The sequence below is a fragment of the Sciurus vulgaris genome (genome assembly GCF_902686455.1).
Source record: "Sciurus vulgaris genome assembly, chromosome: 4".
In the NCBI taxonomy this organism is placed as follows: domain Eukaryota; kingdom Metazoa; phylum Chordata; class Mammalia; order Rodentia; family Sciuridae; genus Sciurus; species Sciurus vulgaris.
Genome location: NC_136464.1, coordinates 187332102 through 187346949, shown reverse-complemented (window position 1 = coordinate 187346949; position 14848 = coordinate 187332102). Strand labels below are relative to the sequence as shown.

The window sequence follows — 14848 nt, the reverse complement described above, 5'->3', positions numbered from 1 at the left end:
TCGATGTAGCCCAGGAATCTACTCACTGTCACCAACTGGATCTGGTTCAAAGCCAGCCTGACATGCCACATTAGGTGCTAGGGGCCCTGGAGCTGCAGAGCTTATAGCGCTTGCTTCTGCCGGGTCCTGGGAATGAAGGCGGAGGAGACACCCACTCCTCCTCAGCAGCACCAGTGGGGACGCTCGCTTCTGCTCTGAGCTGCCACTGGCATTGTCCATCAAGCTGGGTTCACAGTCCCCAGGAGACACCATTTGCTCAGTGGCAATCAGGGGTCCTCACGGCCAACTGGGCATTTGCGGGCATGGGAAGAACTGTGTGACTGGAGGCTGGGAGAAGAAGGCAGTGCAGCGTGCAGTGGAGATGGCCTTTGTGTGGGTGCCATGAGGCCAGCTCTGTGCAGGGTGGCAGGCAGTCTTTCTTCCCTGGCACTATCAAGAGCTTGGTCTCAGCTCCTCCTGTCTTCCACTCAGTGCTGTTGGATCCTGTCGCCTCAGCCCGTTATGATGGCGTCATCTGGTGTCTTGGGCCCTGGGCAGGGCCTGGTGCCTAGAGGGTGAATCTGCTCTTCCATGCCACGTGGGCTCAGGGGTGCTTGAGGGGACTCCCACTCCCCAGCAAGCACCACGAGAACGAGGACTTGCAGGATTTTGTTGGGTGTGTGCTTCGTGCCGGTCTTCATGGACTGAAGAAGCCTGGGAACCCCAGCGCATGCAGGCCAGAGCAGGCCATCAGGAACATCTGGGGCTGGCAGCCACTCAGCTGCCCTGTACTGTGGCAGCCACAGATGGCGTGCAAGTGGGGACAGGCTGCCTTTCAGCCCCATCTTACATGTGAACTCTGATGTCTAAGCTGCACATAATTTTCATGTGCCATGAAATATTTTCCTTTTGGTAATTTGAAATCATATAGAAATGTGAAAATCTGTTTTCAGGTATTAGAAAAACGAGTTTTTTTCTGTCTCTTCCCAGTTCAGGGCATTGCAGCCATAGGCCCAGAGTGGTCCCAGCCCCAGGCCACCAGCCCGTGGGGCTCCGTTCTCTGTCCCACCTCCGCTTTTCATGTTGATCCTGACCGATTCTCTTTCTCCCAACTCACCTTTTTTCTGATTGCAGTAGGAACATTCTTTCCCTTTCCACATAGAGGTCCCAGCCAGCAGTGGCCCTTCCGTTGGGTGGTGGTGCAGGACCTGGCTCTCAGGGTCTGCATCCTGAACCTTGCACAAGTGGACTTTGGCGGTGTCCATGCCTTTGAGGGTAGATGGGGTGGCTCCACTGCTCTTCTGCACATACAGGCCCTCAGAGCGGGCTGTGTTCAGCCCCCAAAGGGAAGAGGAGCTGCAGAACCAAGGGGTAGGGCTCGTCTGCTCTGAGGGCAGAGGATCCTGAGTCCTGTTGGTGCTAATCAGAGGGCATCCTGCTCCAGTAGCAGTGGGCTTCCTGATCTTTGGGAGCTGAAACCAACTGCTGCAGATGCAGGTTTGGTGGGCATCCAGGTGCAAAGGGCCCAGAGCCCCCTGCCCTCTGAATCTGGAACCTGTGCCTCGGGGCAGATGCACCCCCGGGACAGCAGGGTGTTTGGCGTGCTGTGCTTGGTGGGTGCAAGAGGGCGTGTGAGTCACTGCAGGGTGTTTTCAGCCTGCACCAGAGGTGGCTCCTGTGATAGGAGAAGCCTAGTGTCCTGCTGCCTAGGGGATGCCAGGGAGTTGATGACAGGTGTCACAATGCTGCCCTCCTCTGCGTTCTCACCCCTGGCAGCTCCTACTCTGCTGCTTTCCATGTGAGCTCAGCTGACGCTCCTGGGCATGAGAGACCCACACACAGATGGACATGCCACTGCAGTGCCCATGAGAAGAAGCCCCATGGACTCCTCAGTTGAGGGAGGGGGCCCCACAAGGACCCTGCAGGGCCACTGGCTCAGAGCCCCGAGGACCTGAGGCAGCACCTGTGCCTGGTCCACTCCCCAACCTGTGAAGGTTGTGACCCCCTCCTTTCCAGAGCTTTCTAGCTGGCCGATGCAGGACCAGGCTGTGGAGAGGTGGTAGAGAGAGGTGTGGAGGTGAAGAGGGGTGTGGCAGGTCTCCCCTGGTGCACTCTCTCCTCTTCCCTCACTCCTTCCCTGGGTTCTGTTCCCCAGATCCTGCCCTGCTCACACTAGCAAAGCCTGTTGGCCACTTGCTGCTGGTTTTGCAGGAATTTTTTGTGTGTGCAGACGTGGGGATACCCCAAAACTGTCTAAACATGAAGAGCCTTCTCTCCACACTGCAGGCCTGGTGCAGGGGGTAGTCTGGTCTCCCTTTCTGCTGGCTGGGCTGGATGGCTGTGACTGACTTTGGTGGTGCTCAGAGGGTGCTCCAGGTGATTCACGGTGGGGCCTGTGCCATGCTGTCAGCTGGGAGCCTCTCATCAAAGAGCCCCTGCCCTCCCAGCAGCCTGGAGCTGCCACAGCCTCGAGGCCTGGGTCCTGGAGGCCTGGGTCCTGGAGGCCTCCATGGGAAGGAGCCTATCAGTGCCAGCAGAGGCCCCAGGCCTGTCCCTGTCTTGGGACATGCCAGGCTGTGTGTTATGCAGAGAGGATGAGTCAGGTCCTGCCCTGCTCTGACCTCTGAGGCCGTGTGCTTCAACAGTCGGCCCTGGCGTCTTGGCCTGGTCAGCTGTGTCTGCAGATCTTGTGGCTCACCTGCTGGGAGGAGGGTGAAGTAAGATCTTCTGCACCTGAGGTGTGTCGGTTGACTTTCTCCATGTTGTTCCCCTGCGCAATTGCTGGGTGCTAATCACAGCCAAGCATGAAGCCACTGTGAGGGACCAGCAGAGGCCAGTGACAGGTGTGATGGGAGAGAACCAGGTGGACATGGAACCTGTAGCAAAGTGCTCAGTGCAACAGAGAGTACCTGCTGTTTACCATGTTTTACCCAGGACCGGGGCCTTGCATGGGCCCAGCACCGCAAGTACACGGTAGAGGTGCCAGCTACTCAGCAGACCTGTCCCCATAACCAGGTTGAGGTCCTAACCAACTAGAGGCTGTTCGCTAGGCTGGGGCCGCTGCCTGAGTCTGCTCTTAAGCAGAGGCGCTCGCTCCTTGGGAGGCCCTTGGGCGCAGGCCTCGTGCTGGGGATTGCAGCCATCTGTTGTGAGACCCAGCAGTCAGGCAGGATCATCCCCATTGACTGGTGGGGAAACTGAGGTTGGAGGTGGCTCAGCCTGCTCTGAGGTGATGGTGGTGAGTGGCGCGTCTGAGGCAGGGTCACACTGCCCCAGCGTCACGTTCTGGACCCGGCTTTGGACCTCCGAGGGAACTGGGGGGTGTGGGTGGCAGTGCAGAGGAGGGGGGACCCTCTAAGTCAGGGCGTGGGGTCCACAGGAAGCAGCAGCTGCTGCAGGGCACTTCTAGAACTTCAAGACCCTGTGGGTGGACGAAGAAAGGCTCCAGCAGCACGGTGGAGCCTGGGGAGGTGGAAGCCTGGAGTCTGGTAGTCAGAAGGAAGGAGGTGGGTCCCGGGCAGCCTGAGGTTCCCCAAGGTCACAACTGAAACATAAATAAGAATATCAGTAAAATATGGCAGGATATGGTGGGTGACTTCTGGAACGGGGAAACACCTCAGGTAAAAGCGAACCTAGAGCCTGAAGGGAGAAGATGTCAGGTTTGGATACAGGCCCTTCCATATCCGTGAGCCCAGATCCAACCAACTGGGACCAAAGTATCTTAAAAATTGCATTGGCCTGAACCTGAGCTGAGGTTTTCTCATCATCGCTCCATGAGCTGTGCCACAAGGGTTTAGGCAACACTGCGGTGAGCTGGCAAGTCACCAGGATGGCCTGGCTCTGCATGGGTGCTGTGCTGTGGCTTTTGAGGGACTAAGTGCCCTGTGCTTGGTGCCTCGGGTGGTTTCTGGGACCCATCCCATGGATCCTGAGGGAGGATTGCACATCAGGATTTAAAATTCCCCTGTGGCGAGACGTCAGACGACAGTGCCAGAGAGCTGGTGACAGATGCCCCTTGCAGGCCACACCAAGGCCCTGCCCAGATGGTAGGGGAAAGCAGGAGGCAGACCCTGACCCATGAATCTCACCACGCAGTGTCAAGGAACACGCAGGGAAAGAGTTAGCGGGAAGTGGGGATTCTCGGCTGGGCGGCCGGCGTTTAAGCGTACTGTGCCACTGGCATGGCACCTGCTGGGGAGCCCCGGCAGCACCATGGCAGGATTTCTGCTGCGATGCGTGTGTGTGGCCGCTGTGTGCTCACCTTGGCCTGAGAGAGGGAGCTGTTGGAGGGGGGCCTAGCCACCTCCAGCTCCTCTGCAGTGCAGGAGGGGTCCTGAGGCTGCATTCAGACTGGCCGAGGAGTGCGTAGTTTCTGGCGCTGCCTCCTGCAGAACACCGTCTTTCCTAAAAAGGGCCGTGGTAAATCCGCCGTCGGTAATGTGGGGTAGTGTTTTGTGTCGTAGGCTGACGGTGCACCCTGATTGACCATACTAAAGCCTTCAGAACTCCGCTCCTGCACATAAGTACCTCCTCCTGGTGGTGGGAGGAAAGTGCGTGTGTTCCCTGCAGCGGGCTTGGCTGCCCTGCTTGGGGCTGCCCCGGGGAAGTGGCCCTTCCTACACAGGCTCACCAGTGGAGAGTTAACTGGCTATAGCTGATTTAATTTTGTAATTAAAATGTTTTAAAAGAGGGCAAAATAGTTCCTTTACAAGACTTAATTTTAAACATTCACAGAGGTCCTGGATGCTGTGGAGCATCCCTGGGTGCCCCCGGGATTGGGAGGGGCTCTGGGAGCCTGTGGGAAGGTGGCTACAGCCACTCCTTGCTCTTACACCTTTGATGCCTGCAGGCCACACACCTGTGGGCTACAACCTGCGCCCTGAAGTTATTTTCAAGTGGAGCTTCTGTCAGCAGAGGCTGGGCACTCTGCCTGGTACTGCCTCCCTATCTCTCTGTGTCTCTCTGTCTCATATCTGTGTCTTTGTGTGACCATCTCCCTGTCTCTCTATCTCTCTGTGTCTCCCTGTCTGTCTCTTCTCATGAGTGCTTGGCTTCCAGAAGATCTTCCTAACCTGCTTCTTCTGGGCTACACTGACCTGCTGGCTGGCAGAGTGAGCTGGTACCTATCTGGATTTGATACGCAAAAGTCCAAACTCTCCCTCCTCCTGACTTCGAGGAAGCCACTGAGTCATGCCCAGCACACCAAGAGGACCCCGGGTGCTCAGGGAGACCTGGAGGAGAGGAGAGCTCGGGGGCAGAGAAGGCGAGCCCTCTGCTCCCTTACAGAAGATGGTCTGTATGGGGAGGTAAAATCAGTTGAGAGTCCTGCAAGTTCTTTGATTAGCTTTTTACTTCTTCCTTATTCCAATGAATTCTGACACCCTGTATTATGTGCACCTGTCCCTAGTGGCCCATGGCCCTTCTAGTGCAGATGGCTATGTCAGTAGGGTAGTTTTCTGCTTAATTAGACCAATACAGATGCTAAAAATAAATTTGGGCCAGGCATGGTGGTGCACACCTGTTATTCCAGGATGACATCTCAGCTCTTGAGCCTGAGGCAGGAGGATCACAAGTTTGAAGCCAGCTTGGGCAACTGAGCAAGACCCTTAAGCAACTTAGCAAGATCCTGTCTCAAAATAAAAAGTACAAAGGGTTGGGGATGTGGCTCAGTGGTTAAGCATCCCTGGGTTCAATCCCCAGTGCCTAAACAAACAAATAAATAAATTTGGACTCAAAAGAGTTTTCGAGTTTGCAAATAAACCCCTGATTGCTTATGTGTGACATGCCCAACAGTATATGCCCACCAAGGGGAACCTGAGCTCATATGGGGTGCAGCAGGGACTGTGGTGGAGGCTGCTGGGTCATCAAGGGGCTGCAAGGGACTCACGGGGTTGCAGAGGAGACTATGGTGGGGGCTGCATGGGGCTCCACTGTGGCTGCCACCTAGCAGAGCTGTGCCAGGCGTGGCCCCGGTGCCTTCTCCGTAGCAGGAGACAAGCCACAATGCTGGGGCGGCGGTGAGGTTGCTCAGAGCTGTGGTACTGACCTGAAGAACCAGCAGGCAGAAGCCTCCATCCTGGGTGTTCCTGGGAGGGGCGGGCGTGGGCTGCAGAGCCGCTCTTAGCCTCGGCTGGGAGCTCCTTCCACGCACTCTGGGCTTCTGCACTGTGACGCCAACAGCACTTCTCAAGTGCAGCTTCTCAGGGAAGCGAGGCGAATGGCATGTCCACCCCACAGCGTTCCCTGGAGGCCCTGCCCTGAACTCCAAGGGCTACCCGGTTCCTCTCCAGAGCAAGGAATGCGCCCTCCCCTGGGCCAGGCTGGGAGTTTAGAGGAAGGAGGCCCTGCTCATACGCTGACCCACACCGGCAGCCTGCCAGCCCAGAGAAGGTGGGCTGGTCCTCCAGAGTGGCCGTGCTGGGAAGGAAGCCGAGACTCTTGGGATTGGGAGAAGCCCCCGGGGTGATCTGGAAGGTTTCTTACGGGTCCTTCTCTGAGTTCTTCAGAGGAGAAGCTTCAGTTTCTGTCTGTCTCATCTTCTGTCAGAAATGCCCACCATCTTCACAGAGCTGCTGCAGTCACCCCCCTTGGTCATCATGAAGCAGAACCTTAACCCTGGCTCTTCCCTGGCTCTAACTGACACATGTTCAAGAAGACAGACTGGCACATGGGCAGGCACCTGGAGCTGTGGGGACCTGTGCGCTGCTGGTAGGAGACAAGGGACGTGTGAGCCCGAGTCCCTGGAAGACGCAGCTCCGGGGCACACGCAGGAGGGCTGGGGGCCTGCTCACACAGACAGCCTCAGCAGCTGCTCTCAAAGCCCTGCACAGCAGCGGAGAGGTGGGACTCCCAGGGGCCATCAGCCTTCCCACAGGTGGGCTCTGCATGGCCGTCCAGCCCTGAGAGGGCACAGGCTCTGCAGCCACCACCTGCTGGGTCCCAGGAGCAGCTCTGAAGTAAAGCAAGCTGGCCAGAGGCCACATGCCTCTGGGGCCTGGACAGGCTCATCCAGAGACCGTAGGCCTGTGGTGTGGGCGATGGGGCGAGGGAAGTGCAGCCTGGCTAGAGTCTTCACGGGCGGAGGGTTTTCTCACGCTGGCTGCACCGTACAGCCCGGGGGACTCGCTGCACGGCGCGCTGTGTGGCCATCCCCTCCCAGTGAAGCTGCTCGAGAAGGCCGGGGATACAGTGAGCCCAGAGCAGCAGGCATGGGGACTGCGTGGCTGGTGTCCACACAGGCGGCCCAGGTCTGTCCTTCCAATGGGGCAGAGCAAGGTGCCCCAGCCTCAGCCTGTGTGGGCCATGAGGTATTCTGGGTCTGGAGAGCAAAGCAAAGGCAAGCCCGGGAGGGCACCCTGAGTGGAGGGCGAGGAGGTGGGCAGCAAGGGTGTCTTAGCAGAGGACTGGCCGTGGACTAAGGGCTGCTGGTGTCCTCAGGAGCCCAGCTGTGAGATGAACCGTGAGCAAAATGCTCCTCAGAATTCCCTCTAAGCACCTCAGGTTCAGCTGGAGTCAGAGCGGCAGAGTCGAGCCTCCTCAGCAGGTACACCGGTGCCGGCACCCCAAGGGTTCCTGTGGCACACTGCTTGTCCACGTGCAGCGGGAGCACCCTGCACCCTTGGTGGTGGCCCACGGGGAACTGCGCAGCTCCTGATCCCTCTTGCACAGCCCCAGCAGTCCTTCACTCCTGGACAACTGACCAGAGTCATTTTTAAATAGGCCACAACTGTGTGTTCCACCATATTTCTGTTTTCATCTCAGCTACTGGGGAACTCGGCTCTGCTGAGTGCTGGCTCCCATACCGTGGGGTCAGTAGATGTCCTCTGCTTCCTCTCACTGTAGTTGGAGTTTTAATTTCTGTTTTAGTGGCCATGCTTTGTGCTCACCTCTCATCTTCTACTGTGCATCCCGTCCTTCATGGGACTGGAGACAGCTGCAGGATACCTGCCTCCTACGGAGGAGCCGTGGCCCAGGTCTGTGACGGCAGTTGATGTGCATGCAGTAGAGGCTGCTGGAGATGCAGCTTAGAAATTCCATCCAGTGAAACTGGAGACTATCCTGCTAAGTGAAGTAATCAATCCCCAAAACCAAAGGCGAATGCTCTCTCTGATACGTGGATACTGACTCACAGTAGGCAGCGGGGAGGGAGCAGTGGAGGTTCAGGGAGAGAGGGGGAACGGAGGGGGATGGGAGTGGAAGACCGTGGAATGAATCGGACATCACTCTCCCATGTTCACGTGTGAAGACATGACCAGTGAGACTCCACATCGTGGACAACCACGAGAGTGGGAAGCTGCACTCCAGGTATGTACAGTACGTCAGAATACACTCTCCTGTCATGTGTAGCTAAAAAGGAATCTGGTCTGGGCTGTCTGGTGGAGCTCTGCTCAGACTGGTCCCCAGGGCAGTGCTGCCCTTCCCTTGGACACACTGTCATGGTGCACTGCTGGTGTTGGAGAGCCTAGGACGTGTGTGTTCAGGTTGGAATGGCTGAGGCTAGCCTGAGCCAGAGTGGTGGGTGCTGTTGGCCTCCCTGGGCCTGTGAGGGAGGCTGGCCTCCATGGGCCAGGGCGCTGGGCCACAGACCTGTTCACCCTTTGATTCCATTTGCTGTTGAGTTGAGGAACACTGGGTGCTAAGTGGGCGAGAACAGAGCTCTGGAGTGTGGCAGGAGGTGGAGCTGGTGGTGCTGTGCTGCAGGCTCTAGGCCTGCTGTAGGTCCTTCCTCCAGGTCCTCCTCTGCCCTCCCACCTCCTACCTTGAGAGCAAGGATTCTAGTCACTGCTGGGCCTGCAGCCTGGAAGGTCAGCCTGCGGGGGGAGAGCCTGGAGGTCCTTGAGGAGGTGCAGAGGAGCGCAGAGGAGCTGGCATGCCACGCAGAGGAGCTGATCCTGTGCCTGGGGCTCTCCAGCCGGGCTTCCAGGGCCACTTGGGCCACACCTGCCACACCTGCCCCACAGGGAGGAGTAGTGGGTCTGTTCCCAGGGTGCAGGGAATGGTGCCAGCCTTCCTCCTGAGGCCGTGTTCCCTCCCGGCAGCCATCCCAGCAGCCATCCCAGCACTGGGAATCAGGTTGTGTGGCTTCGGGGTTCACGTGGTCATTCTTCAAGACTTTGTTCGCGTGCCCGCAGAGGGGCCTGGCGAGCAGGTGTGTCCACAGGTGTGGGTGGTGGAGCCGCAAGAATAAAACATCGACTTTGGGAATGAACCAGAGTTGCTTTCCTTTACTCCCTAGGCGTTCAGCACCTGCAGGATGCCAGAGTGGCTTTCCCTGTCTCCATGGGTGGCTGGTGCCTGGAGGGAGGAATGTGCTCTTCCTTTGAGGAGACAGGAGCTGCGACGTGTGGTCAGGAGGGAAGACTTGGCCAGGGCAGGCTCAGCACCTGTCAAGCAGGCTCCTTCATGGCTCCCCTTGGAATCAGTCACTGGTTCTTTTGGACCAGGTGGAGCCCCCAGCACTGGGGACCCTGCCAGGAACCCTGCCTGGAGTGGGCATGGCAGCTGCTCTGGTCCTTCTGGTCCAAGGAGCCTGCTTGACCTGGCTCAGGCTGACTAGTTACTCTCTGGTGTTGCTGTTGTCATAGCAACCAGCATGCTTCTGCCCAGTCCAGACAGGGTGCGTGGGGTGGTAATGCCAGTTGTTGCCTGTCTCACAAGCTGTGCGGAGAGGACGCGCCCTTCCCTCTGCTGAGGGCACCTTGAGCGAAGCGTCACTCCCATTGCTTGTACCTGGAGGTTCTCTGCACAATAGGCAACGAGGTCTCAGCTCTGTGTTCTCCGCCAAAGACCATCTCCCACAGAACTTCCCACGTTTCCCCCAGAAACACAGGAACTCATAGTGCAAGACCCAAACCAAAGCAAGACAAAAAAGCAAACCCACACAGAAAACCCCAAAGGGAAAGCAAGAGAGAACCCAGAGGGAACAGGTGCTGGAACTCACCTCGAAGGCTGGGGCTGAAGGTCAGCAGAGTGGCACTAGCTTTGGGGCTCGGATTCATGGACTTTCCAAGAACCATCAGTTCCCACCCAGAACTAGGAGGTCACCGGGCCCAGCCTGACCCCAGCAGTCTCCATATCCCCTCTCCCACTCTGAGCCTGTGATTCTGCAGGACCCTAAGCACGTGTGTGTGCGCGTGTGGGGCCCCCCAGGCCAGAGGGCGCTGCAGAAGGTCTGCCTCTGACCCATGGGAAGTGGCGGGGTTCTTCAGCCCTCATCAGACTTGTCTTCATGCCTGCGCCCAGCAAGAGGCCGTTCGAGAGAGCCGCCAGCACAGCCCCCACAGGCAGCAGCTCTGAGAGGCATCCTGTGGGGTTCTCCCTGCGCCAGCCGATAGCCATGGTTCCTCCATGATTCCCAGATAAGAGCCACGAGGCCTTTTGATCTAGATGCATCTTGAAGCAGAGGCACAGAGTTGAGTTGTTTTCACAGGGGAGGAGCCTGTGTCCCAGACGCAGACTGTGCATGGGAAAGGTCACATGCGGGCAAGGTCCCCAGGCAGCTCTGTGAATCCCAGCTGGTGCAGTCACACACCCCCAAAGCCCACCAGGGCATGGCAGATAGGATTCACTGAAAATCTCACCCAGTTAGAAAGACTTCTGTGAACGTGGACCTTCACTCAGCATCCAAACTGCATCAATGAAAAGCTAAAAGAAGAAACAAGTTGCATCTGTCCTGCCTTTGGGTTCCATTTCCAAGTTGGCACTTCTCCAGTGAGCAGTTCCTGACCCCAACTGCAGCACCCATGCCTTGGCATGTGGAGGCCTGTGGCATGTGGAGGCCTGTGGCATGTGGAGGCCTGTGGTGTGCAGAGGTCTGTGGTATGCAGAGGCCAATGGTGTGCAGAGGTGACTGCTGGCTCTGGCATGGTGCTCAGCTCTGAAGATGGAGTGCTGAGGGACTTCAGGTCTGGATCGGTCTGGTTCATTTGTTTTCAGGGTCAACAAGACCCACCTACCTGGTCCCTGAGTGTGCACCTCCAGTGTCACTGGCCAGTAGGTGCCCAGCGTCTGTCCTTCTCCTGACGTGTGCCTGATGCATGTGGAGCCCAGTGCCAGATACTGTTACTGTCAGAGCGCTCGGAGGCAAACGCGGCCGTCGAAGGCGAACCAGGTCCTGGGTGGTTCTTCCAGCACGTGCACTGCAGCTGGTGCTCAGTGCTCCCGCTGTGCAGACCTGCTGCTCGGGCCTGCAAACCTGAGACAGGTTAGGGCAGGCAAGGAGCTCGCCCTTGCCTCTCAGGTGCCTTCTGTAGGGCCACTGAGTACCCTGAGGTCCCTTCTGCTTTCTCACACTTGGTCAAATGCTTTGGGAGCTGCTCTGAGCAGCAAGGGCCAGTGGAGGGCAGACAGGGACCCATAGCCTGTTGCTCCTTCTACATGTTTTTTAAACATCTGGGATTTCATTTAATCTTGTCATACAAATGTCCTCCTTGATCATTGTTCCAAATTTGACCTAATACTATCAAATTCCAAATAAGAAGTCATTCATGGATGAATGGATAAGCAAGATGTGGTCTATAAACACAAGGAACATCTCTCAGCTCTTAAAGAAAGAAATCCTAATACGCACAGTGTTAGCCAGCTCTCTGTCCCAGTAACGAGATGTCAGAGACAGTTAAATCATGGGAGAAAAGATTATTTTGGCTCAAAATTTTGGAGGATCCAGTCTAAGATCAGGTGGGCCTGTTGCTATGGGTTTGGTAGGTGTGCTGGGTGGAATTGCCTGCTGGGACAAACCACTCCCCCAGGGCTGGGAAGTGCAGGGGGAGGTCCAGCCTGGGCCCAACAAGCCCCTGGGCCCCAGGGACCTCCCAGTAGGGAGCACAACCCCAGGGACCTCCCAGTAGGCCCACCTCTCAAAGGCTCTGCCACCCCCAGAAGCACCACCCAGGGACCCAGCCTTCTGCAGTGGTCTTCCAACGATGGCCCGCTGTGTCACAGAAGCATCACGGCAGTGGACAAAGCCAGCCACAGAGGATCAGGCGCTGCAGGACTTCACTTGAGCAGTCCCAAGGGGCTTCAGTGCCGCAGACAGAAAGCAGAACGGCGGGCACAGGGCAGGGGAGGTGGGAGAGGTGGGGACAGGACTGGGCCTCAGTGTGGAAAGAGGAAGGGCTGTGCAGATGGGCACAGTGACGGCTGTGCAAGGTGCAAGGCTGTGGCTGGGGGACCTCCCATTCTGTTCACACGTTGCAAGTCTAATGCCCAGAGAACGGCTCTGTGAAGGGATGCGTCACTTGGTGCTGCAGGAGCACAATGGCATTCTGGCCAGGATGTCGATTTGTAGCAAGAAAATCAAGACTTAAAAAAGAGTGAATGATACATGGGCAAAGGATCTGAACAGACACTTCACAGAAGAAATACGAATGGCCAAAAATATATGAAAATATGTTCAACATCTCTAGCAATTAGAGAAATGCAGATTAAAACTACACTGAGCTTCCCTTTCACTCCAGTCAGAATGGCAATAATCAAGAATACACGTAACAATGGATGTTGGTGAGGATGTGGGGAAAGAGGTGCACTCACACACTGCTGGTGGGACTGCAGACTGGTGCAACCACTGTGGAAAGCAGTATGGAGATTCCTCAGAAAACTTGGAATGGAACTACCATTTGACCCAACTATCCCACTTCTTAAAATCTGCATACTACAGTGACGCAGCCACATCAATGTTTATAGCAGCTCAATTTACAATAGCCACTCTATGGAACCAGACTAGATGTCCTTCAACAGATGAAAGGATAAAGAAAATGTATATATACATGAAATTATGACATTTGATGGTAAATGGATGGAGTTGGAGAATATCGTTCTAAGTGAAATAAGCCAGTCCAAAAAAACCCAAAGGTCGAATGTTGTCTCTGATATGTGGACAGTAACCCATAACAAGGGAGGATAGGGAGGGGAAGTCTAGAAGATCATTGGATTAGACAAAGGGGAAGGAAGAGAAGGGAGGGGGAATGGGGATAGGAAAGACAGTGGAATGAACCAGACGTAACTTTCCTACGTTCATATATGAATATACCAGTGTAATTGCACATCGTGTTCAACCACAAGAATGGGATCAAATTGTGATGGGTTGCATTCCATATAATATGTCAAAATACACCCTGTGGTGTATATCTAAAAACAAGTAAACAAAAGAGTGAACGAATACACAGAGGTTAAATCATGTGCCTTGCTTTGAAGTAAGTCTGTTTTTTGGAAATGTGCCTGTGCTCGGCAAGGTGCTGAGTGTTTCCATGCTAAGTGGATGATACATGTCACGTTCTCTTTTTTAGGTGAAGCCAAAAACCTTCCCTCCTACCCTGGGCCAAACAAGATGAGGGATTGCTACTGCACTGTGAACCTGGACCAGGAGGAGGTCTTCAGGACCAAAATCGTGGAGAAGTCACTCTGGTAAAGTCCGTGGTCCCTTCACTCGATACCATCGGGTCCCTGCTGTGCAGTGCACAAGCCTGCAAGCCCGTGGCTTCTGCCGTGTCCCATGTTCTTGGCAATGAGGTCCAGACATGATGGGGTCTGCTGGCGGGTGGTCACTGAGCTTCCGTCCTGGGCTCTGATGTCCACCAGACGCTCCTGTCTGGTGACCGCCGTTTCCACTGTTGCCAGTTGCTCTTTTCAGTGGAGACCACTGCCAGGAAAGAGAGCCGGGTCTGAGCAGGGAGAGCATCTTAGAGGTCTTCACGACCTGTCTTCTGCATTTTCCTCGAGAGAGTGTATTCCTGGGCACCGAGGTGACTTCACGGTCGGACCCAGAAATCTGTCCTTCCGTCAATTGGATGAAGGCATTGGCTGAGGAGAACCGACCTGCCGTGGGTCTCGTTCTGCAGCGTCCTGGCCTCAGCTTGCCACGGGGCTGTGGGGACTTGTCAGGACGGCGTGTTCTGGGCCCAGGGGAGTCAGCTTGTCTTTTCACAAGCTCTGGCCGAGGAGAGGCCCAGCGGCTGGTTGCAGGAGCAGGTGGGGACAGGAAGTGGCAACAGGGAGGTCACAGAATAGCTGCGGAGTGGCTCAGAGGCCCAGACAGGAGATCCGAGGTGGCCAGTGTGTCCTCGGTGTCAGTGGGGGCGGCCGAGGTCTGGTGGTACGCCCAGCCTGCCCAGTGGGCACTGATGGAGCCACTGTGGATCAAAGGAGGCAGCTGGAGCCAGCGACTCCTCCTCAGGACACAGTTTATGGCTTGTGGTTTCAAAACAGCTGTTTTCCTTCAGAGAACATTTTTAGCAGCTGAATGTCCCTTCCAAGTGGGAGTACCCTGCTCTGCGGGTGGAGGAGGTCTAGTGCTGGGCAGCCCTCGAGGCCCCTCCCCAGGCCAGGCAGGCACCTTTCCTCCTCCATCGGCTTGTGCCCACCCTGCTTGCGTTGTTTCAACTCGGACCCTCTGGAATGACTCTGAGAACTAAAGGCTTGGGTGGTCAGGAGTCAGGGCCGCCACGGAGTCAGCAATTGGCCGTGAAACCCGGATGAGTCTCTAGTTAAGAGAGGGGGGCAGGCGGGGAGGCCCCACCCTGGAAGGTGCGGCTTCATCCCAGAAACCTTTTCGCTGCTGGTGCGTGGTGTGCCAGAGGCTGGGGAGGTGCCCCTGGAACTGCTGCCTCCTGGCAAGGTCGCTCCTCTCCAGACTGCTGACTGAGGTCAATGGAACTGTCCCCGTGGGGTCTCCTGGCAGGCGGAGTGGAGAGGCGGGGCCCACCATCTTCCAATATTTCACACAGAAATAAATCATGGTTTCTGGCTGGGGGCCCCACAAACTGCCTCTGGCGCAGGAAAGCGGCTGATCTGGGAGCAAGGAGGCGTGTGCGGGCCCTCTGCACAGGGAACTCGTGGCTGGAGCAGCAGCGGCGGCATCCCTCACACCGTCCAG

At 56.5% G+C, this 14848-nt stretch overlaps 1 protein-coding gene across 2 annotated transcripts in view; it reads left to right on the top strand.

Annotated features, from left to right (window-relative positions):
* RASA3 (RAS p21 protein activator 3) overlaps positions 1-14848 on the top strand; it is a 75887-nt gene that overhangs the window by 14615 nt on the left and 46424 nt on the right. For both annotated transcript variants that reach the window (XM_079137427.1, XM_079137428.1), the window contains exon 2: positions 13263-13380. In XM_079137427.1, the coding sequence (XP_078993553.1) occupies positions 13263-13380 (118 nt within the window). The remainder of the gene's footprint in view (positions 1-13262; positions 13381-14848) is intronic.